This window comes from Macrosteles quadrilineatus, unplaced genomic scaffold, assembly GCF_028750875.1.
Source record: "Macrosteles quadrilineatus isolate MER2022 unplaced genomic scaffold, UCM_ALF_1.0 Scaffold_8__2_contigs__length_117827958, whole genome shotgun sequence".
NCBI lineage: Eukaryota > Metazoa > Arthropoda > Insecta > Hemiptera > Cicadellidae > Macrosteles > Macrosteles quadrilineatus.
The window spans coordinates 60672255-60699018 of record NW_026542601.1 but is presented as its reverse complement, the minus strand read 5'-3'; the positions used below and the strand labels follow the sequence as shown (position 1 = coordinate 60699018).

Genomic DNA, 26764 nt, shown 5'->3' with positions numbered 1-26764 from the left:
ACACCGCGACCTATGTAGCATGTAGCCCGCTATTGTGTTGGGTTTTCACGTTCGAGTGTTTTTGATACATAGAGACGGACTCAAAGCAAGATCCTAATGTAATTTTTTCTACTCAGTAATTAAGTCTATACGATTATTTTCAAACGAAACCTGTGCGTTTCACTTATTGCGATAATTAAAGAAGGGGTGATTTTATTCACAATGTCGTGGCAGAATGAAAGAGAATATAAAAATTTGCCGTTAAAATAGTTGAATGTGGTTTTTATGGACGTGAGGGATATTTTGTCTTGTAGATTGGGAACACTGGATCTGTTTAGATTACCTTTACACAGCTGTTAGATTAGCCTTACACCTTAAGTACAGCTGCTTTTGGAGATAGCCAATCAATTAACTGAGCAGATGTCAAAAATAGGGCCAGCTGATCCAACATGGTTGATGTTTTGAGAAATAGCTATTGGCAATAGTAAAACTTACTCAGGACTACTTTTTTAAACTACTTGCTCATTAACTTCTTTTTGTTGGAACTAACTAGGTAGTTATAGTCAATAAGTCTTTTATTGGGCCAAACCTCAAACTGACAATAATTTGCATTAGCCAAGTCAATAAAAGAAAAAAGAAAACCAAATTTCTTTACTAACCAACACTGGAAAGTTAACATATTGGTATAAAACTGCTACTAACTTGATGTCCTTGAGTATTGTCGTCAGCCAATTTATTGTTACCATTAGACAACAGGTTTTCTACAGGAAGCCTGCGATTAGCAGTTTTTTTTCACATGAAATAATAAACCAGTTTTCAACTTTTATATTTATTTTAATTTGTTGTAACATGATATTTAGTTTTGCACAATGTTTACATACCAGCATCTTAAAATTCGTCGATAAAATCACGTTTTAACAGCGATATATTTTGATTTTATTAGTCATGTATAGCCTACTACTCAACTGTGTGCTTGATGTATAAACAAGAATATCTATGGTAAAACTGTTGTGAAAACCAAAAGACAAAACAGTATGATTGCATTATTATTGAAACAATGTAGACTATAAGTTATGTTGGGTAAGTTTGTTTGTGTTTAAAAAATGCCAAATTTGTATAAACTGTATTTCAAATGTCTATCCTTCTAACATTTCGTTGCTGAATTTGGCTTACCTACTAAAGTTACAGATATTGTTGCAGCATAGCTTGTCATAATAAATTAATGGGAAAAACATGTTTGACATAAACCGTATCACCGTGCGTTCTCAACATAAGTTATCATTAGTGACATGACGGCCCGATTGCAGCGTTATTACTGGAAAGGGTAGAAAATGCACAATGCATTTTACTGACGGTATTTAGTCTTTTATGAACAACAGTTATGCTCGAACATAATTGTATAAAAAAAATGTACGACATAATTTTTGTGGCTGACTAACAATAAACTAGAGTTCAATTCTATAATTAAATACCCCCGCTACAGCAAACCTGCCGACTAAGCGAATTTACATTTGCCTGGGTTGATTTTCAATTAATCTATTAAATTAACATTTATGTTTAACGAGTACTTAGGTTAAACTTAGTTGTTACAGGGAAACTAATAAAGTGTGTTTTATTAAAATATCAATGGCTTAGTATGAAATAAATAAATCCGCCAAGTTTCATCAAAATATATCCATAGGTAAACAAGCCAGCTACAACATTTTACAATATTCTCCATAAGAATAACATGGGAATTTAAATTTTTTTTTTATTTTCTCCGTAACCAAGCACCGTACAAAAACACTTTGATATACTAAATTATTTGTTTTTTAAGCTCTTTAAAAATGTCTGGAGAAAAACTGATAAATTTTGTGTTTTAAGGGTAAAAAATTAGAAACCCACATTTTTACCCCATAAAATCCCGTCCCCGTGGTCCGATAATGCTGGTTCGCGAACTCATTCAAGTTTATCCCGCCTTACACCTTCAAACTAAATTTTATCAAAATCGGACAAAAATTACTCAAGTTATCGTCTGGACGGACACACATATATATATAAATATTAGCAGAACACCCGTCCTTTGTACGGGGTTGGAATAAAAGTATAAAATGCTTATTGCAGTTATACTCAAGCTTTGCGTTTGCAATAAGGGAGGACAAAGTTTGATAAAATTTGCTTTTTTAAATTTACAGTATTCTATAGTATTGCACATCTACCATAGCCATAATGTTTTACCACTTCACCTAAACAATAGAGAAAAATAAATTATTGACAATTCGCAAAATATCACAAATTATTCATGAAATGAAAAACATAAACATAACTGTAAACAATCCTACTTTGACAGTTCTCATTGCGAATCACAGGTTTTTGTTGCTGCTTAGTTCAAATTAGCTGTTTTCATAAATGCAAAAAAATATAGTGCTGCACCCTGTTGGTAAATCTTATAGGCTATTCCATAATAATTTAATGCTTTTCCATATCATAGAACCAACTTTTTTAGTTGAAACAGCTGACTAAATTCTTTAATTCCCTTTAAATATGAATACTCATAAGGTTAACATGGGGAATTACAGAGCCACTGGGCTGGAGCCCGAAAGGATTTGTGAGATAAGAAGATGCCTATATGTTAATCGGGGATGTAAGCTATCATCATACCAAATTTCAGCCCAATCCGTCCAGTGGTTTAAGCGTGATTGAACTTCAAACACACAAACAAACGAACACACAAACTTTCACATTTATAATATTAGTAAGATATATATTTGAACGAATGGTGTTTTTGGTCTCTGGGGACATCAAAATGAAAAAAGAAAAAAGTAAATCGGTCCCGGGTCCCGGGCCTAGTAGTCCAGGAGCTGAGGGGGGTTGAGCATGCATGAAAGTAGTACGCAATGTTATTACTGATTATTGTAATATGGACTGTGGTGATCAAAATTACGTATGTCGCCCTGATGTCGCCTATTTCAAAAGTGGTCGATAAGGTGGGGGGGAGGGGGCAAACATGGCGGTTTGCGCTATGCGTTAAAACGCTGATAGTTCGAAAACGGTAAAAGATAGAACATCTGTTAGAACGTCGTTGTAATCCTAACAATATGGACAACAATAATGGTCATTGGGTCCGAGGTCGTATCTCTATAAATAAACAAGTTATTGTATAAAATATGTAAAAATGGACTTTTCGTGTAGATTTTTTACCGAAAGTAGAATTAATTTGTGAATGTCGCAAAGAAGTAATATCAAAAATCTTTGCTGATAGTTGTAATATGGACTGTGGTGATACAAAATACGCATGTCGCCTACTTTTCAGGTGGTCGAGAACTTGGGGGGAGGGGGGCAAAGATGGCGGAACGCGCTATACATCGAAATGACTGTAGCTCGAGAACGGTACGAGATAGGACATCGGTTAAAACGTAGTTTTAATCCAAAAAATATTACCAATAGAAAAGGTCATTGGGTAAAAAGTCGTATCTTAACTAATAAAAAAGTTATAACAATAATAAGTTTAACAAAATCTACATCGTACAGCTATTTTTTTCGAAAATCGTATGGATTGTTGATAAATAATAGTGTAATTACTTAATTACTCGGCTATGTATTAACTAGATGCATTTTCTTATAAGAAAAAAATATATTATTACGAATACATTTGGTTTAAAATGTAAAACACGGCCTCCAAACTACTGTACATATAATACTTGGGGTTTCGCCGCAATCAAATGCATAATACAGACTACCACTACAAATCCAATTTTAATTATTATAATGTTGTAGGTTATTACAATATAATTATGTAACAGATTCTTATTTAATACAGTTATATGAAATAAAAAACATTACTACAAAAGTAAATACCTTATAATAAAAAATACGGCAAATCTCTTCATTCTATCCATAACAATTACACTGGTTGTTCATATTATTTGTTGAATTTAAATAGGTACCTTTTTAATTTCTCTTAGCACCTGTAATACAAATAAAAAATTGTAAATATTTTCTTTTATACAAATGTATATACATCTATATATAATTAATGCATGAGAGCGGTCAAGAAATTTAAAGTTTATGGTGTTTATATTTACAATGGAATTAAACTACTATATATTATATTTCATATTTAATTATTATCTTATTTGTTTGATTATTTATTTATCATTATTTCATTTATATACTCAGTGTATAATGAAATACAAAATACAAGCAATCATTATTTTAATACCCCCGCCGCAGCAAACCTGCAGACTAAGCGAATTTCCATTTGACTGATTGGATTTACACTGAAATGTCTACTTAAAAATATAACATTTATTCCCGATTTAAATAGAATTAGTTTAACAAGTACTTAGGTTTGCTGCATCAGGGAGGGTAAAACTGTTTTTTTTTGTAAAATGTTAATAGTTAGTAAGAAATAAAAACATTTTCCAAATTTGATCAAAATATGTTCATAAACAAGCAAACTACAACAGTTTACTCATTCTCCATAAGAATAACATGGGAATTTTAAATTTACAATTTTTTTGAATTTTCTCCGTAACCATTAGGCGCATAATAACGCTTCAATATACTAAATTATTTGTTTTTTGAAGCTCTACAAAATGGTTTGGAAATTATTGCTAAATTTTATGTTTTTTGGGTCAAAATTGGGAAAAACCTATTTTTACCCCATAAAACCCCCCGTAAACACCCGTTCCCATGGTCCGATCATGCTGGATCGCGAACTCGTTCGAATAGACGTAGGTTTACACGTTTGTACCAAATTTCATCAAAATCGGATAATTTTTGCTCGAGTTATCGTGCTGACGGACACATATATATATATATATATATATATTATTTTCTTGCATTTTTAGGGCTACTAATATAATAAAATTAAAACATATATAACAAAGTACCCTTTTAGTAATTATTTTATTTTTCATGACGACATGTTTCGGAACTAAGTCCATTGTCAAGTCATTTTTACCATAACCTCATTCTTTAAACTAACAAAATTAAAAATATAATCATATGTAAAAATAATAAAATATGTTAACTAAATCTTAATACATTTTGGTATTAATTTTTTTCATTATACTATATGAATGTTTTTCTTTCTTTCCTTAGTTTTTCAATTTTATCGTAGATAGGTTGGTTTAATTTTGGAATCATTGTGTTGAGTATGTTGTTGGGGTCCTTTTTGTTGTGTATATAAATATTTAGCTCTTCTTTCACATTAAGTTTCTCACGTTCTTTTTCAAATTCTAAAATAGTTAGATTGTCTTTCATGTTTTTATAACTGTGGTCTGTGTTCATTATATGGTCGGCGAAGTTCGACTTCATTGATGTCTGATTTTTTGATTTCAATGCTTGTAGATGTTCCTTGAATCTTGTTTTAAAAGTTCGAGATGTTTGACCTATATAATACTTGCTACAGTCACTACAGTTTATCTTATAGATTCCTGATTTGTTGTACTTTTCGTCTTCATTATCTTCTGTGTGTTTGATTTTTTTATTGATTAATTGGAAAATATTGTTCTTAGTTCTGTAACTTACCCTTATATCCGAATTTTTAAACGTATTTCTTACTGCTTTAGTCATATATTTGTTATAAGGTATACATATATATTTCTTTTTCTCTTCATTTTCCGTTGTTTTATTTTGCTTTTGTAATTTGTTTTTCAATTTATTCTTTATCATATTGTCTATCATTTTTGCCCTGTAGCCATTTTTCTCTGCTAAGTATTTAATGGTATTTTTCTCTTTTTTGAAATTTTCTTTATTCAAGGGAATATTAATAAGTCTGTGGATAAGTGAATGGAAAGTAGCGATTTTATGACTCCAAGGATGATTAGAATAGTATGGAATAATGATGTCTGTGGTCGTAGGTTTTCTAAATATGTTAAATGTATGTCTGTTGTTATTTTTTGAGACCACAGACATCATTATTCCATACTATTCTAATCATCCTTGGAGTCATAAAATCGCTACTTTCCATTCACTTATCCACAGACTTATTAATATTCCCTTGAATAAAGAAAATTTCAAAAAAGAGAAAAATACCATTAAATACTTAGCAGAGAAAAATGGCTACAGGGCAAAAATGATAGACAATATGATAAAGAATAAATTGAAAAACAAATTACAAAAGCAAAATAAAACAACGGAAAATGAAGAGAAAAAGAAATATATATGTATACCTTATAACAAATATATGACTAAAGCAGTAAGAAATACGTTTAAAAATTCGGATATAAGGGTAAGTTACAGAACTAAGAACAATATTTTCCAATTAATCAATAAAAAAATCAAACACACAGAAGATAATGAAGACGAAAAGTACAACAAATCAGGAATCTATAAGATAAACTGTAGTGACTGTAGCAAGTATTATATAGGTCAAACATCTCGAACTTTTAAAACAAGATTCAAGGAACATCTACAAGCATTGAAATCAAAAAATCAGACATCAATGAAGTCGAACTTCGCCGACCATATAATGAACACAGACCACAGTTATAAAAACATGAAAGACAATCTAACTATTTTAGAATTTGAAAAAGAACGTGAGAAACTTAATGTGAAAGAAGAGCTAAATATTTATATACACAACAAAAAGGACCCCAACAACATACTCAACACAATGATTCCAAAATTAAACCAACCTATCTACGATAAAATTGAAAAACTAAGGAAAGAAAGAAAAACATTCATATAGTATAATGAAAAAAATTAATACCAAAATGTATTAAGATTTAGTTAACATATTTTATTATTTTTACATATGATTATATTTTTAATTTTGTTAGTTTAAAGAATGAGGTTATGGTAAAAATGACTTGACAATGGACTTAGTTCCGAAACATGTCGTCATGAAAAATAAAATAATTACTAAAAGGGTACTTTGTTATATATGTTTTAATTTTAATATATATATATATATATATATAAATATATAAATATATATATATATATGAATTTGAACGGATGGTGTTTTTGGCCTCTAGGGACCTCAAAACGAAAAAAAAAATCGGTCCCGCGTCCAGGTCTTACCATGAGTACTACGGTAATAGCTTATTCCCTATATGGGAAATTCGCTAAAAACAGCAGCAATTATAACGCAACCTAACGGACGAACCCCAAGGCGTTTGGAGGCCGTGTTTTACATTTTAAACCATATGTATTCGTAATAATATATTTTTTTCTCATAAGAAAATGCATCTAGTTAATACATAGCCGAGTAATTAAGTAATTACACTATTATTTATCAACAATCCATACGATTTTCGAAAAAGATAGCTGTACGATGTAGATTTTGTTAAACTTATTATTGTTATAACTTTTTTATTAGTTAAGATACGACTTTTTACCCAATACCTTTTCTATTTGTAATATTTTTTGGATTAAAACTACGTTTTAACCGATGTCCTATCTCGTACCGTTCTCGAGCTACAGTCATTTCGATGTATAGCGCGTTCCGCCATCTTTGCCCCCCTCCCCCCAAGTTCTCGACCACCTGAAAAGTAGGCGACATGCGTATTTTGTATCACCACAGTCCATATTACAACTATCAGCAAAGATATTTGATATTACTTCTTTGCGACATTCACAAATTAATTCTACTTTCGGTAAAAAATCTACACGAAAAGTCCATTTTTACATATTTTATACAATAACTTGTTTATTTATAGAGATACGACCTCGGACCCAATGACCATTATTGTTGTCCATATTGTTAGGATTACAACGACGTTCTAACAGATGTTCTATCTTTTACCGTTTTCGAACTATCAGCGTTTTAACGCATAGCGCAAACCGCCATGTTTGCCCCCTCCCCCCCACCTTATCGACCACTTTTGAAATAGGCGACATACGTAATTTTGATCACCACAGTCCATATTACAATAATCAGCAATAACATTGCGTACTACTTTCATGCATGCTCAACCCCCCTCAGCTCCTGGACTAAAACAATTGTTGGGGTTTTTTCAAACGTTCCATGGGATTTTGAAAGGCTTGACGTTTTTTTCTGTTCATTCTGCACACGATGAATATAGTTTGTTTACATTTTCATTTCATTTCCAACAATCGTGTAATCCGTTGTACAAACGATCAAGTCACAGACACTCGTAGTAATTAGTTTAAATCAATTAGTGTCAAACCTAAAAAAATTATTGAAACTTAATTTCAACGATAATTAATTTTAATAAGTTTTAGTGCATTATGTGAATTGTTAGTTAAAACGAATTTATTCACATTTCAATCTTGATATTTACCATTAGATACAGCCACCAAAATAAGTTTAGAAATTGTTATTTTATCCAGTTCGACCCAGTTCCCACACTTTGTAACATATCCAGATATTTTCGCCTGACTGACCTCAGGTCAAATGTGACTTCTCACTTGGTATATTTTGGGACGACAGAAGTGGGGGTGGGTAGATGACGTCATTGTACGTCACTACAACCTTCTGACGTCACACATCTGATCAATACAGGAATCGGCTTCGTGCCTCCGACCTCCGACCCATGTAGGCTATACTTTTTACTTCTAGGAAATTTTCTAGAAAATGAAAACAAACGAGAAAAGCTAAATTTGTTCAGTTCTTGAAAAGGGGTGTGTTACGATGGCTTGTCTAAGTAATTTAGGCCTAGTTTAATTATCGGTACTGTATTTCAAACTGACTTGTATTGTAACCTACAACCAAGTAAATATTTTAAAATAATGATTCATTCATTATGATATTTGTTAATAGTACTGTAGTAAAATAAAATATCACTTAATACTTAGTGCAAAAAAGGGTTCACGTTCCTAGAGTGATACGTTAATGTTTCAAAACGCCTACTCTAACGAAATACTATAAAAATAAACTACTTACTAAGAAATAAACTCTAATGTTCCATATTAGTTTTTTCATGGCCATTTAATGTGTTTATATTATGTTTCCGTAAATTTTCGCCATAATCGCTATGATGTTGGACCGTGTTGCTTAGTCTATGCTGATATGTACGTATTTGATTGATAATGTGTTGAATTTGACTCGATGTGGTTATAAGGTAAATCTGACTTTGCGGAGCGCTCTACTAAAGATTAAACAATTATAAAATACTAGCAATATTTGTCGAATAGACAATTGCTGTGATTTAAATTCGGTGTTATTTATAGTGTTATAATAGTGTTATTTCATTTGCTGTTCGGTGTCAATTATGTATTAGTGCCAGTACTGTATTGTTTTGTTATTATGATGTAGCTAGTAATACTAGATAGAAAACATGAATAAGCTATAATCGTGAGGAATACTGAGATATGCATAAATCAATCATTACTAATAAACAGCTATTTAAAAAAAGTTCCTAACTTACTCGAATCAAAACACTCAAAATTAGTTCTCAAACCATTACTGGTTATAAGTACTGCATTTTGATTGAAGAAAAAACAACGTAATTTTGAGTTTTTTCTTACCTAATAAATACTCATCATACTCCAAACTTTAAATGAAGTTGAACTGGAATTGGATTTAATGAGTCGATGAAATAGCAAATGTTAAAGATTTACGGGTTATATTGTACCGCAGACAAATGGAAATAAATCAATTGGTCTGTGACTTCACACAATACACAATGAACTTTGTTCTACACTTGACCGCATGTCTTACGTCTACCACGGTGGTTGTGTTTACTATTTGAGCTTCATATATTTTTAGTACCCCGAGACACCAAGAGTCTTCCCAGATGTACGATGTTGCCAGATTTTCGACCTCGACAATTTCAATTTATTTTTTTTTTAACGTAAGACATGATTTTGTTTTGCAACAGTGTTAAAATGGGTATTTACTTTATGGCTTTTCCGTATTGGTATGTACAAATGCCAATCGTTTTACTCAATTTATTTGCATTTGCAACGGTTTTGTAAGGCAGCGGTCCAAACTTTTTGATTGTTTATATTGTAGATTAACTGACAGCGCACTTACAAAATTATAATATAGGCCTACTGTATTTATTTTCAACTCCCACGGAAGCTCCAATTTTTAATACATCCATTAGTAGGCAGCAGCCTTATTACATAAGGCAATATAACTTTAAACAACAACTACGAACTCTGTACAAAAGTAAAATAATAAACTAGACATAAATAGATAAATATCTATGCATTGATTACATCGAGCACATGATATAAATTATGTGCTCGATGGTTGATTATAGCCACAGTGAAGTTAGGTCCTTACTTATCTGTGATGATAGATCTAAGCTCTCAATCGGTCCAACTCGGGCTCGAACCAGCAAGTAGACTACTGAATTGCCCTTTCTCACTTGTAAGATACCAAAGACAAAAGATACTCCCTATATTAATTATGTTATTTTATTTAGCCAAGTTGTATATACTTGTCTGCACGCAAATTTATTTCGTTAACAATATAAAATTCTTTCGTGAAACCTCTTATATGTAGTAAACACATCTATATCTATACTATTATATAAAAATCTAATGGTGTCTGTCTGTATGTGTATTACTAATAGGCTCAAAAACTACTGAACCGACTGGGCTTAAATTTTACAATAATATAGCTACCATACCAAGAACCATTATAGGACGATTCACACTTTGATACTGACCATGGGCTTTGCCCCTTTGGCTTTAAAACTTCTGAGGTGAGGATTTTAAAAGTAAATATTGATTTGTCTCCATGGCTGCTATGAGAACACTAATAATGTTTGTTTACATTTGCTTTGACATTTCAATTTAAACAAGAAGAACTGCTAAATTGCATATTTCACAATTTCAGACAGCTGATACAAAGAAATTAAATATAATATTTTCCATAACTATTTATGATGTATATTTTAATCTTAAGTTTTATCATGGATTATTTATTCTAAAACTATGTCAATGATTATAAAAAAAGATTCTATAACCGTTGCTGTATCAACTCCGGCTCTGCTTTGGATTTTTTAAAGCGTCTTAAGTTATGAAAATAACGTTATTGGTATGTTTTCATGGAAACAGTATGAAAATTACAGTGTATAGATGGTTTGTATGAATTTGGAGGATTTTTTTTTATAAATTCGAACTGCTTAAAATGTGTTGGATAAACAACTTGCACTTCACATAGATTTTTGTATATTTAGGTAAATTTAGTAGTTGTGTTTTACTACACCACTGATTAAATCAAACCAAGGAAAATATCATAAAACTTAGCTGTACACGGTGTTCTTTTGTTTCTAAAATCAATGAAATATTTGTTATTATGTTTACTTAATGGTAAGTGTGAAAATGTAAAGGCAGTAGACTATGGAACTAAATAAAAGAACTGGCTTCTATATTATGTTGATGGTTGAATTTTTTTTAGAGAAAAATAATAGATGCAATAAAACATATACCTAATGCCTATTACTATTAATTTTTTTGTCCTCTGATGTTTTGATAATAATTAGTTTTGTCTGCCATCTTAAACGCTCAATTTCATTTGTAAATTAAATAATATGTACTAAAGATATAAAACAAATGTGTTAAGAATGTGGATGGGTTTGTTTACTTTGGGGCAGAGCTGAATAGCAAAAACACTGTTGCACAAAAAATCACAAACTGAATCATGGCTGGTAACAGAGCATATTACGCTAACCTCAAATCCAATCTGATGACCCCCAAGACAAAGATGAAGGTATTCAAAACTCTAATTAGGTCTGTTGTTATGTACAGTGCAGAAACCTGGTCCCTTTCCACATTGAGCACAAAGGCCATTAGGGTTGAATTTTGTTTGTAAAAGCGTTGGCGGATGTGTATATTTTATACAACAGATTTTAAGATAAAAATGTTTCTATTTCGGGTCCTCTTCCCGTTGCAAAGCACGGGTACAAAAGCTAGTATATCATAATTGGTTCAAAGTTTTTAAAAGTTCATAACAACACATGTTCTTAATAATTTGTATAGTCTGCCATTTTTGAACGTTGAAGGTCAGGTCGTGGTGGTGAACTTAAAATGAACTGACCTTCCTTATAGATCAATGTCTAGGCTCTGGCTATGTGTGCGAGGGACGGGGTGGGTTCATTGATCGTTAACTGCGGGAGTGTTAAAATGTTGAACGCTGAACCACAGAGACTAAACTTTAATAATGATGCTGATAAATGATAATGTTCAACCTCTAAAACTGCCAGTATTTTACTTTATACGTGTAAACTGTAGCTGATCTGAATTTTATCAAAGAAAATATTGTTTCGTATTGTAGTTTTAATAGACTACTTGATTCCCGTATGTAGGACGGGCTAACAACTAGTTCGAAGCAAAAAAGCAGTTTAGTTTCTTTTGATCTTTAAATTTTTATCTAATTAAGAAATAATGACAGATAATAATGATTACTAATTATGACACAGACAGGAAATGTTTTGCTTGAAATAGGCGTGTGCTCCCGCCATCTCCGCGTCCCGCCACCTCCTTACTTAAGTACTTTTCAAGGTCTTATACAATAAAGTATCTCTTGACTCTAAATTAGCCCTATAAACTAACTAACAAAACAGATGTGGAATAAGTTCAGTTAAATGCTCAATCAATGGTTTTACCGTTGCCTTGCTAATCGATTATGGAAAAGCCCGCAACCTGAGTAGGTTAAACTATGTTACATAACTTATTTTGCATGAATTGCTGAACATAAATTAGTTTGCGATTTGGATTTCACAGTACAAATATTTACGCCAATCGTGGTTGTTAATTAATACTGTAAATCTGTAAACTGCAAGGTCTTGTTCTATCGGAGTTTTATGTGTTTAGTCCATGGCTGTAAAGCAAAACAAAGTGCAATTTTTAATCTTTTAACTCTCAATAAGTAAAGAAAAGAGATCCACAATAAAGACATTGCGTGGCCTTACACTAATTAAGAATAGCTCCTACTCTCAATTTTTCCGGAAATCGGGCTCATCCACTGATTTTCATTCTGTGGTCGCTGGGCTCATCTGTGTAGATTTGCGAGTAGCCTATCTATATTTTACTACACAACTGACGTAGGGTTTGAGAAGGCGTATGTTAATCTTGCCAGAGTAGCATAACTTGTGATGGGCTTACGTTGCAAACTAGAAGTTGTGAGTGGTTTTATTTAGCTCACTGGAGTATGCCTTGTCATCAGCTTAGACAGCGCCGTATACACAATGACAGAAGGTGTGTGTGTGTTGTGCGTGTGCTTATTCAGCGCAGCACATCAATGACGTATAGTATGCGTGCATGTGTGTGTTATGCGTGTACCACGTGATGTTTATGCGGCGCGTGACGTTCTAACATGAGGCCAAGCGTACACAGCACGACACGGAGGCTCGATATGCAGAGTTATTGCTATTATATTTGTTACCTTTTTTGTTTCCTTCGTTTTTACCTAAGAGATGTTTGTTTTAATTTTATGTACATTTTGCCACTTTATGTGGCATATTCAGACCATAGAGCAAATAGTATATATATCATACAATACAATATTTAAAATATAATATGAATATTATGCGCACAATGATTCAGACCCCCTGAAGAAATGTCAAAATTTTGCACTTATTCAGCTAAAGAACGAAGGCGACAAAAAAGCCAAGAAAAGATTGATAGCCCATGCGTTATCTATATGAATTTGAACGGGTGGCCTTTTTTCCACCTGGAAACGTGAAGATGAAAAATAAAATCCGTCCTGGGCCATGATACCTTTGGTAATAGCTTATTCCCTAAATGGGAAATTCGCTAACAATCATTACAGATGTAAAACCTCCAAATTCTGTTTTAGCTCAAAATTTTTAACTTTTAACTTAAAATGTTGAAGGAAAATGAACAAAACTTTTTATAATAACAACAATGAGTCATGGCCATTGCAAAACACCACCGAGCACATTTGCGTTTTACTGATAAGATGAAAGTGTACTGCAAGCTAACTGATAATGGGATTTTATCAGTCAGATACATAACTGGTTTGAACTGGTTTAAGATTGTGCCTATGGCTTCAACAGAGGGAAGCCGTTGTAGCAATGGCACTGAGGCACTGACCCCGGCAGAGTTTTATGTAAGTTGAGGTCAAGGTGACGTAGACTGCCCTAGATGCAGCGCAGCGTCTCTTGGCAACAAGCTTTGTTTTGTAAAAACATAAACATCAATAATTTAATTTATATTTACTTGTTTTTTTTACACCCATTGCCAATTTTATCTTTTTATACTTGTTACCAAGGCCGACCTTTTTTTAGATAGCGTTTTTAATTGATAGCCCAATTACAAAATGGAATATAGGACCAGAATCGATCTTGCTTGAGTCCAATAAGTGCCTACAGATGGAATATGGGACCAGAACCGATCTTGCTTGAGTGCAATAAGCGCCTTCAGGTGGGGATATGGGACCAGAATCGATCTTGCTTGAGTCCAATAAGCGCCTTCAGGCCGGTATCCACAGTGCGAGGCAGCTCGCTGCGAATGCCTCGTTGCGAATGCTCGGCTTTGCCTCGGACTGTGTATACCGGGGTTGCTCGCTGTGAGGCACTCGCGTCGCACAATGTGAGGCGAGCCGTGTACTTGTCGGTCTCAGAGCAGTGCTCAATGAAAGGTGCCTCGCTCTGAGCTATGTGTCATCATGGATAGACATGACATCAGAGATTTATATAGTAAAGTTTATGGAAAGCAAAGCGGGTGGTTCGCGTGCTCGCAGTGAGCATTCGTGGTTACAAACTAACTGCCAGCTAAAGAGCTCACCCTGAGGCAGATGACACGAGGCATTCGCAGCGAGCAGCCTCGCACTGTGGATACCGGCCTTTCAGATTTGATAGCGAGCACTAGCCAGTTTACCCAGGCAGTCAACAAAGCTGGTTTATATTTTATTCGAGGAAATTACGTGTAAAGTACCGGGGTATCGAGCCATAGCTCAGTATAATTTATTACGAGAGTAAAGCAATAAAAATGAAACTCACTTTTTTACAACTAATTTTTGGCTTTTATTATGTTCTTGTGTCGGGAATATTCTCAGTGGGAGGGATCTTACCTTTCAATTACAGCTGTACAAATTAGGAAACATATAAGAAACTTATAACATATAAGAGTGCATACAAATTGTAAAATCTACCCTTTAAATAAGAGTGAAACATTGGCACTCAAACTGCACCAACACGAAACACCATCACTCATCAACACCATTCAACACTACTTGCTCTATTTTCCCCTATAATGAGTAATCTTCAGTGTAATCTTTGCTCAATAGTTACAATTTTTTTTTTTGCTGGTATACTGTGGATGGCTTGTTATAAACACATGTGACAAGTCTTTGGTTTACTTTTTCCTTGTTATGTCGTTCGACCAACATAGTTGCATAGCAACCCCTATGGGCCCTATGGCCAATTTAAAAGTTCAAATGAGTTGTGTATCGAAATATGAATTTTCCTGAAGCAGTGAGTGGCTGTTTGTTATCAATCGTGTTTTTTTGGCTATAAGTCCCTAATTAAAAAATTTAGTCAAAATCCTTCTGCTGGATTTGGAGATAGGTAGACAGATAAACATACCTTGCTTTTATTAGAGTATAGGATTAATGGAAAAAATAACCATATTTATATGGTACTGTATTTTTATACAAAATTAAGATTGTTATGATACTTCTCTCATATAATATAATACTAGCTTTGCAAAGTAACACTGATGTGCAATGTAGAACAACCCAAGAAAAAGGAATGAACACAGCAGCCCATAAATCAAGTGAGTGATTGAGCAAAGATAAATTACAATGAACAAAGAACAAAGTATTGCCAATTGGCATTTAATTTGCTGTATGACAGTGCTCAGTGTAAGTGTTTTAGTAGTTGTCAATTCAAAATAAATGCTACCGTACTTATATTTCAGAAACTACATTCATCCAAATAATTTAGTAGATAATTAATAAGTTATTATTTTTAAGTGCTGCCCTCAGTATGTTAGTTTGTATTCAATTTTTACATTTGCATAAGGGAAACTTTGGTCATTCTTGCATTAATATTTTGTCTTGATGTCCGACAATTTTGTTAAACTTTTCAAATACAAGTACGATGAAGATTTACCTTAATAACATAATACTTTTACGTAATAATTTGCCTTAACATTCTTTTGAAAATCAAAAATGATACAATCAATAAGACTTATTCAGATTTCAGCCAGTGGTGTAAACATTTTACAAAATCCTCATTTTTCTATGTTAATTTGAGCAGAACGATAAGGTTATTTTTATATATTTTTCAGATCAACCAATTGGTGTGACTTGGAGCAGTCTTGAACCGTGAACCACCTCTACATCAGCTAGAGACATCCTAGATAACCTCAGTAAGAATGCAGTGCTTCTAGTCTCCAAGGAACAAAAGTCTGCTAGGAAAAGGAGAGTGACGGTTGAATTTCACCAAGGAAGCCCAAAGTAGCCGGTCCTTATGAAAAATTTGTTCGGTCTTAGTGTCTCTAGGAGTTTCATTTTCGAGTTTTCCGCACAGCCGCAAACCCGGCGGCTCGAGCATCTCAATAGGTATCATCACCAGTTTCCGTTAGATCTGCAAGGTTGGCCGCGAAGATGGACACAGACTGTATTATTATCGTAATTTAGTTAGCGAATTTGAACTTATTTTCAAATTTTCAGTGTGATTAGGTTTAGTGCGATGGAACCGTTACTGGACAAGGAGAATAGAGTGAACGGGTTGGCTCCCATTGTGCGATGGAGCAACCCCACTCCTACTTCAGCGTCACCCTCCTCCAGACAATCTCCCACAAAGTCCGGAAGTAGTGGGATCGGACCAGATTCTCCTGCAGGAACTCCCACAGTGGCCTCGAGTGGAGAAGAACCGAACCTCTTTGCCTCCACTCCGTCAGCAATATCTTGTAACAATAATGAATCTCCAGAGAATGCGACGACAATAATTGAAAACCCAGGGTACGAAGTGAAATTCAAGGAGCCAGAGATAGCCGACTCTATCATCAGTAGTGATTCCTACATGGATGAAGACAGTGAGGAAGATAAACCAAAGATCCCAGATGGAGGGTGGGGATGGGTTGTAGTCATGGCCTCTTTAGTTATCAGTATGATTGCCGACGGAATTAGTTTTTCATTTGGGCTGCTCTTCCTAGAGTTTTTGAAAGAGTTTGAAGCTAGTAAAAGTGCGACCTCTTGGATTGGAAGTCTATTCATGGCTGTTCCACTGATGTCTGGGCCAATATGTTCTGCCCTTGTGGATCGGTACGGATGTCGATGGATGACAATACTCGGAGGGTTGATCTCAGGGTTGGGATTTATCTTAAGCACATTCTGTGACACCATATATCTCATGTACCTAACTTTTGGAGTTATAGCTGGTATTGGGCTGGGCTTGTGTTATGTCACCGCCGTTGTCAGTATAGCTTACTGGTTTGACAAGAAGCGTACCCTAGCCACCAGCTTGGGGGCCTGTGGTACAGGTATTGGAACTTTCGTGTATGCTCCAATGACTCAGTTTTTCATCAACGAGTTCGGTTGGAGAGGGACTGTTCTCCTCCTGGCTGGAACATTCTTCAACATGTGTGTCTGCGGCGCTGTCATGAGAGACCCTGAGTGGTGGACAGAGGAGCAAAACAAGGGCGGTACTTTGTCAAAACAGTCTAAAAATACTTCCTCCTGTGGATCCATCTCTGGAAGATCAGCTGCCAGTGAATTTCCTGGAGTGGAAGAAATTCGGAAAATGATGAAGTCTGGAGAAACTCCAGAGTATTTACTGACTGCTTTGGCAACGTCAATGAAGAAAGAGGGAGAAGAAGCGCCCGCTGATGGTAACATTCATAATTTCCACTCTGTGGTCAACCTACCAACCTTCATTCGCCAAAATGAGAAGGTGATTTTAAAATTTTTTTTTGATATTGTGTATAAAATGTTATATCACATAAAACAGATTTGATTGTGGCACATTTATCACATCTTTATTATATAACATTTACCTCACTAAATACTAGTAACATTTTCTTGCTGCCAAGCTAATATGACATTAATTACACCATTCATGGTAACAGCAACAGCTTCATGGTAACATTTACCTCACTAATAGTCCAGTCAACGAAGCTGAATGAGTGGGAAAAAATGGTGCAGTCCCGGATTTTTGCACAGTTGTAGGGGATACCCTCCAGAACAACATACTAAAAGTCCTGACTGATGGGGTGTGAGCTATGGGGGGGAGGAGGATGTAAATACAGTACACAATTTTTTCGTTTTCTGTAAATATCTCGAAAACGGTGCCCTCTAGCGGTAAAATGTACTTATACAAAAATGAAGAGCATTAAATTTCCAACCATAATGTCCATTACATCGTGTTCCTAAAATCAACACTTAACGAGATACATGGGTCATAAGAAAAAAAATATTCAGAGTAACTAGTATTATTGTGGTAAAGTGATTGTTTCATACTACATCAAGTTGTATAAACTGATAAAAATGTGCTAAATACTCGTCTATGCAGTACAGCTGTTGAAACAATTGAGGGGAGAAGAAGTCGGGCCGGACTGGAAGCTGAGAGACCAAACAGTGGTAACCACAATAACATACTGTAATATTAAAACTAAAATAAACTTGCAGAAAATGTTAATACACCTGTCTTTTGGGATCCCTCTTGTACTGTACAATAATAATAATATATGAACAGCTGATAGGTTAATGTTTACATTTTTTAGTAAACAACTTAGATTTCACAAACAACCATCAAAATGCTGTTGATTTATTGTTTATTTTTTGGTTAAACTAACAAACTTATAATCTTACTAGCTGTAACCCGCGGGCTTTGCCCCGTTTAACTTCTTAATTTTCAAGATTAATTCGTTCGCATGGCTCAATCACATCCTGGTTGAAGTTTGTTCGCTACGCTCACTCACCTTTAGGTTGGAGCTCGTTCGCTACGCTCACTCACCTTTAGGTTGGAGCTCGTTCGCTACGCTAACTCGCCTCCAGGTTGAAGTTCGTTCGCTACGCTCACTCATCTTTTGGTTGCAAATTAGCTGTTGTCATAAATGTAAAAGAAATAATAGTGCTGCACCCTGTTGGTAATCCTTGTAACTTTAATGCTATTGAACATCATAGAACAGAACCAACTTGTTTAATTGAAACAGCTGTTAAGATTCAATAATTCCATTTCTCATAAGTTTAACATGGGAAACTCCAGAGCCACTGGGGCGGAGCCCGAAAGGATTTTTGAAATAAGAATATGCCTATATGTTAATCGGGAATGTGAGCTATCATCATGCCAAATTTCAGCCCAATCCGACCAGTATTTTTCGCGTTCACTTGTCACAAACATACATCCATACATCCATACATCCATACATCCAAACTTTCTCATTTATAATATTAGTAGGATTGATTTAATAATAGTGTATATATGGTTACCACTGTTTGGTCTCTCAGCTTCCAGTGCGGCCCGACTTCCTCTTCCCTCAATTTTTTCAACAGCTGTACTGCATAGACGAGTATTTAGCACATTTTTATCAGTTTATACAACTTGATGTAGTATGAAACAATCACTTTAAGAAAATAATACTAGTTTCTCTGAATGTTTTTTTTCCTTATGACCCATGTATCTCGTTAAGTGTTGATTTTAGGAACACAATGTAATGGTCATTATAGTTGGAAATTTAATCCTCTTCATTTTTGTATACGTACATTTTACCGCTAGAGGGCACCGTTTTTGAGATATTTACAGAAAACCGAAAGATTGTGCATCTACACCACCCTTCCCCCCATAGCTCACACCCCATCGGTCAGGACTTTTAGTATGTTGTTCTGGAGGGTATCCCCTACAACTGCAAAAATCCGGGACTACACCAGTTTTTCCTGCTGAGGGTCATATTTTGAGCTTTGTTGACTGGGCTATAAGTAACATTTTCTTGCTAATTGCCAAGTAAAGCTAATATGACATTTATTACACCATTCATGGTAACAGCAACAGCTACAGTCTTAGCAATTTCATCTCCACTTAGATTGGCATTCAAGGCAATCATAAAAGTAATCTCGATTACAAATTGATTATATATTTAAATTAGTGTAACCAATTAATCAGTTTTAGTAATGGTTATTAATTTATTCCCTGTCTTTTGTCACAACTATGTGTAGCTTAATGGTTCGTTTTCAACTATTATAAGACACAGTGTGCACATTGGACATATTATATTAGCTTGAAAACTATTTAATTATACATTTAGAGGAAGAGTAAATAGGTGTATTTCTTATTGTGGAAACGTTGCTCATAGGATTTTATATTGTGTTGATATTCTAAAAAGTTTTGGAAGAAATGCTTTTGAAAAATAATTTAATTGTTTATAAACTTTAAGTACCATTGGTTGTAGATAGTATTTATAATATTTTTCCATCGGTTGGGCAGTATGCCCTTGCAGCACAACTGTTCACAATAGCCTTTTTTTTATTCAGGTACCCCTAGAAGTGTTGGAGTCGTTGAAGGCTAACCAGCGCCTTTACAATCTCATCGTGGAGAACTACCCTAGTCTGTTGTTATGTCGCAGTATCAGCGACCACGGCCATCTTAACAAGGCGGTGAGTGATCAATGCCATATCATTGCAGAAATTCTTTTGGTTGTCTTCCTAAGCTCGATTTCACGCTCACTAAGCAGTACAATTCTTATGAGGTATAATTGAGCTATTAAACTTATGTTTATCATCATGTAAGATGTGTCAACTGTTTGCCTTGTGAAGGTGCTGTGTACTAAAAGTTACTTATTTCTCTAACTTAGTGCTTTTTATTGGTTAGTTAAATTGTTGATTTAAATTTCAACTTTAAAAATTAGTAAAGAATTAAAAAGTAAAACAGCAGAAAAAAAAGGAAATGAAAACAATAGTTTTGTTCATAGCATAGTATTATTCCATGTAGTATTATTGTACAGCAGTTGTAGCACACTCTTCCTACTATGAGAGCGCTGTAGTAACTTACCGGTATGTGATGGCGAGGGGGGGGGGGGGAAGGAGAGCAGGAGGGGACGACAAATAGAATCTGCTCTAGACACCAGCGACTGGTGCTAAACACTACTTAAGTGTACAATTAAATGTATCCTCTGTTTCTTACTTATCTGTGGTTAGTAACAACTCTACAAGGCATCTCGCTCCATTCTACACTCATCCTTCATTCATTTTTGGGTTTCTGAATCACCATACCCTGTGTTAACTATGTAAAAATAATAAAACTATCTGATATTTATTGTCGTAGGGTATGGGTGAAGTGATCAGTACTCGAGTGCCAGTCCCAGTCACTATGTCAGTAAAGGTGAAACCTCATGCGAAGAAAACAGAAATCACATCACCACTGAACGACTCAGTAACACAACCCCTGGTGCCAGAGGCTCGAGAAGTCACAGTGATCGGTAAGATGTCATTTAAACAAAATTAGAAGTTATACATAGAAGTTGTATTAATCTAAGTGATGATAATTATAACCAAAATGCCTATAGTTATAGCCTTTAATCTAAAGTGTGTTAATTTATATCTTCATAAATAAAATTATCTAAATCATTAAATTCAAACTTTGATGCAACAAATTTCTTGTTTTCTTGATTTTTCTCCCTTGAGCAGATTCAAAGACTTAATTCATTAGAAATAAATAGGTTATGTTACCTGTAACCGTCTTCAATCCTTATAAATTATTAAACTAGCCTATATAGTCAATAACTTTCTGATGAATATAGTGAGGCCTTAGTTTACTTCGGTTTAAAACAACTTGTGTCACATACTGTCTGACTTTTAAAAATTTTGAATGTCATAAATATAAAAAAAAAACACACACACACAAAGCACACAACCAATTTCTACAGATTTATCAGAACGTACGTCATCGGCACCTGTCCAGCCTGGAAACTTTTAGTATTTTGGCAGCAAAACATTTGAAATGTCGTTGTGCTTGAATGTTGTGTATACAAACTGTATGTTCAACAGTCAATAAAAAATATAAAAAATTGACTATCAGGTTATAGAAGCTTTATAAAAGTATTGTCCAAATCTAAACTCACGAAAAACTGTCCCTCCCAAAGATCTGTTTGATCAGATTATAAGCCAATTCTTACATTTTGCACAGTCCAAATGTTAAGATATTTGCTCAAAGTTACTGAATGTGCTGGAATTATTTGGTAATAAATCTGTAAAGCTACTAATATAGCGTGCTTTATTCTGTTCAAAGTTACTGAATGTGCTGGAATTATTTGGTAATAAATCTGTGAAGCAACTAATATAGCGTCCTTTTATTCTAATAATATATCAGGTATTCTAATAATATACCTGTTATTCTAATAATATATCAGTTATTCTAATAATATATCAGTTATTCTAATAATACAGGGTGTCCGGTCATAAGTGTTAAATAAAATTTTGCAGCAATCTACATGGTAATGGTGACAGAATGTCGCACATTTGAGGTTCCCAACTTCAACAGTTAGAGAATAACAAATAAATTAAGATTTTTCAAAAACTATTGTAGTTGTTATGAAAAAGGTTAGATTTCTCTGTTAAAAATGCACTTACTGTCAATTTCAATGTAATTTTCAGAATCCTCACAAAATTTTAAATAGATATAACACATAATCGTTGGGGTACGGAAAAATATTCTATTTAAATTTCTTCGTTAAACAAATTATTTTTATAACGATGAAAATGCAAATAACATTCAGAGCTTTATTTATCGGTTGCCGAGTTCCGGTGAGGTTATCAAATATTACTAAAAACTTTCTTATTTAAAGGGCTTTACAATGATGTATAACAACATTTACCTACAGTCAAATCCATGGTGAATTTAACGCACTATTGTGAAAATCACGGTTAAGCCAAAACAGATATTGTAAAAAAAATGAATTTTACTTACTATATTTTATGAGCTGACCACTGATGACGAGGGTTTGTGTAGTTTATGATTGACCAGACTACACTTCCATCAAACTTAAGAGTTTTTTTTAAGACTTTGGAAAATTTGTTATAAACAAAAAGTACAATACATTAGTAAAAAACACAATACACACTTGAATTTTAATACGAAAGGATAGTTAACACATTAAACAAATCAATGACATACTTTGTCCGAAGCACAACTTTTAAGGTGGAATCACAGTTTGGGTGTAAAGTGCCCTCCGTTTTCCCGCAAGCAGGCCCTAGCTCGCTTGCGAATTGCGCAAACTGTGACCCCATACGTCAATTTTTCCCTTACATCCCTAGCAGCCTTAAATATTCTCTCCTGTAACTCAACTTCACAGTTTACAACAGTTAAGTAAACTCTAGTAAACACCTTAGTACTGGGGGTGGTGCGATCAGGATACCGATTCTGGTACTCCTTCTGAGCAGCCGACGCATTACCGTTACACAAACCATAAATAAAATGCATTTCAACATACTCCTGAATCGAAAAAGACATAGTTGACCGATCACTGTCAACATGTGACTGATAGATTTTTTTACATATGACTACGTTTTGTTTTCTTATCGCTTAGGTAAAGTATTGTAAATCAGTAAAATACCTGAATCTATTGACTAATTCCATTCAACAAAATAGAAATTCCAGGAGTTAATTGAAATCTTATCTGAAATATGAAAAATATACGATAACCGTAACTTTATCACAAACACATTTTACTACTATATGTTTCTTTTTTTAGCTTGATAGTTATAAACAAAGCTTTGCATGCGAGAAAAAAAATACAAATTATTTGTTGCCTGCACTTAAATGTATTATTATTCACAATAGCTTTTCTTTGCCCTACCTTGTTTTTTTCACAATAAAGATTGAATTACATTAGGAAATTTTAAAGTAGGTAAACACTATTATACACCATTGTAAAGCCCTTTAAGTAAGGAAGTTTTTAGTAATATTTGATAAACTCAGCAGATCTCGGTAACCGAGAAATAGATTGATTAATATTATTTAAATTTTCGTTAATATTAAAAATAATTTGTTTAACGAAGAAATTTAAATAGAATATGTTTTCATACCCAAACGATTATGTGCTATATCTATTTAAAATTTTGTGAGGATTCTAAAAATGACATTTAAATTAACAATTGATGCATTTTCAACAGAGTAATATAACCTTTTTCATAACAACTACAATAATTTTTGAAAAATCGTAATTTAATTTTTATTCTCTAACGGTTGAAGTTGGGAACCTCAAATGTGCGTCATTATGTCGCCATTACCATGTAGATTGATGCAAAATTTTATTTAACACTTATGACCGAACACCCTGTATATCAGTTATTCTAATAATATATCAGTTATTCTAATAATATACCAGAGATTATTCAGACGAGTTTTAAATTTTAAAAATTAGCTTGTAGCCTACATTTAGTTGATCTTTTCACTTAATTTCAGAGAATAAAGAGGAAGATGCCACAAGCCCTAGCGAAGGTGAAACTGATGCATAGGCACTTTTGAGAGTTTAGTTTTTCACGCTTGCATGACATAAGACTACATCACTGCATGATTTACATCTCATGCACATCATGCATGCCATCAGTATTTTGCACAGTGATGGCTAATGAATTAGATAACAATGTCATTGTTTTTTTTGCACATGTGTCAGCATTTTATACAATTAAATAAGAGGTTTTAAAGTTGTATAATGTTGTGGATTTAAATTTCGGAAACGTCTTGAAAAGTTTCCTTAACATATATTTCAAAATGAATATATTTAAAAATTTTACAAGGAGTTTTATTCCCAAGTCAAATATAGGAGAATCAACAATTTTTGAATATAATTTCAACAAAGGACTTTTTTTAATGATAAGTTTTGAAAGAGTAGGTCAAACCTATAAAATAATTCTTTTCATGTTTTTAAATTAGTAAAACAACGATAATATTTCAAATTGGTTGATTATTTTTTGTAATTTTCTGGATCAAAAGTGTGATACACTGTTAATGCTGATACATGTATTACAAAAATCAATGAAATACAATCTTTGATTGATTACTTTTTTTGCCCACTCTCCTGTAAATAATGCAAAACCTTAGACTAAAATGTTCATAGTTAAATAAACATTTGTGCAATATTAACTTTTTTTTAAACATTTGAACAGAGTTTCTTTCTTAGAAGAATTTACTTTCTTGATTGGTATGAATCAGTTTGATTTTGAAAATATTCCCACCTTAATCTATATCACTGGGTAGTATCTGCTTCAGCCTTTGTTTAGGAAAAAAAATCTGCATTAGTTCAACAGATTCTAGCTGAAGAAAAAAATTGATGAAACAATGGCTAAATAAGCTCAATTCATTTAAGAAAAATAACCTAAACTTGCATTCCTAGAAAGTATTTGTTTGCAGTTTTCTATTAAAAAAAAAAAATCAATACAGAGAAACACATTGAGAGTTTGGGTGTCAAAAACACAAGTGGTGGGATGTCCATGTTGTAGTTCTTGGCACCTCCACAAGTTAGGAGCAGTCGTCTTCCAGCTCTGTATTTTCCTTTTTTTTCATCGTTAAGGCCAGTCTCTTGGAAGTTTGTTCTCTATGGTTTGTGCATTTGAACACAGATTAAATAAAAATCTGAAATTGCTACCACAACCTTGACTGATACTAAAAGGACATTTATTTCCTATCGCTTCTCTGTTCTCATACTTTCGGCCCCTTCTAGAGTTTGGTTGATAGCTTCTCTAATTTACTATAATATTAATTATCCATTAGAACCATTAAAAAATATTTGAGTGGTGGTGACAGTTATTTTCCTCACCTAATATGCCTTTATTGCAAAAATGGCATACTGTTAAGATGGAATGGAAACTGGTAGATAAAAAATATGAATTATTTAGTAATGGTTTATAGGCTAGTTCTTATTATTTATAGAACTCATAATAAACCTAACTAAAGAATATGCTGGTCTTCATACTTTTTATAGTGTGTTTTCTTAATTAAGTTAACAAGGAATGAGACTGAATTTTCAATGATTTTAATGATTTAAGTCAAGAAGGTTCAACTTGGTTTTAAACTTGAAGTACAATAACATTTTTTATAATTTATTTTTATCTAGTTGGCCATCGTGAGCTCAAATCGCGAGGCGTTCCTCCAGCCAGAGTAGACAGCGTTCCTTGGCTACGCAGACAGTTCAGCCTCAAGGAGAACACTAATCCCCACTATCTCAAGCACATCAAGGTCCACAGGTGAGTCATGTCTTGAGACTAACAAGCACAAGTAGACTTCTCATCCCATTGTAAATTTTGAAGCTCCTTTTTTGTGTCTAGTTCATGTCCAGTGACACTGATCGCTAGTGTCGACGATATTTTATTTAAGGGTTAATTTAATGGTTTGTGCTTTTGGTCGTGGTTGTTTGTGTTCAGATAAACTTACGACCAATTAGTAAGAGAGAAGTCTTTTATTTGTTTGAAGTTGAGTTCAAGTGAAGTTATTTCATGATTTGTACTTTACTGTTTGGTTATATAACTAGGGGACGAGTTATTTTTTATGATTAGATCCTTTTATTTGGTTAAAAAAGGTTTTAACCCTCCCAGTGTTACTTGACGAAAATTCGGCAAGCACCACACTTTGTATAGTGTTACTTGCCGATTTTTCGACAAGCAGACATCGTTTACGGCGAAGGCTCTATAACTGACTGAATCGGATTGAACTGGATCGAGTTAGGTATCGTTCTTTCCGTTACATTCTAAGCTGTCTCCAGATGTCTGTCTCTAAGCGCTATTCATTTTAGTTCTGAAAATATTGTAGCAGACAGCTGACGTGCGTGTATTTGTAAACAGCTAGGTTCCCCCGGACCGATGACTGATGTGTTTTATTAGGTACGTTTATCATTGTTTTAGTGTTAAAAATCAAAAGTAGTGATATACGTGGTAAATTATAAGAAGATTTAAGTGGTTTTGAAGTGCTGGTTGATGATC

General features: G+C 33.7%; 1 protein-coding gene across 2 annotated transcripts in view; it reads left to right on the top strand.

Annotated features, from left to right (window-relative positions):
* The window catches only part of LOC128999365 (monocarboxylate transporter 14-like), a 45599-nt gene that overhangs the window by 3412 nt on the left and 15423 nt on the right, over positions 1-26764 (top strand). Inside the window, exons 2-6 of one of the 2 annotated variants that reach the window (XM_054425831.1) lie at positions 16141-17747; positions 20324-20446; positions 21114-21267; positions 24252-24287; positions 25903-26032. In XM_054425831.1, the coding sequence (XP_054281806.1) occupies positions 16545-17747; positions 20324-20446; positions 21114-21267; positions 24252-24287; positions 25903-26032 (1646 nt within the window). In that variant the 5' untranslated portion in view covers positions 16141-16544. The remainder of the gene's footprint in view (positions 1-16140; positions 17748-20323; positions 20447-21113; positions 21268-24251; positions 24288-25902; positions 26033-26764) is intronic. The other variant, XM_054425832.1, reaches the window with a different exon arrangement.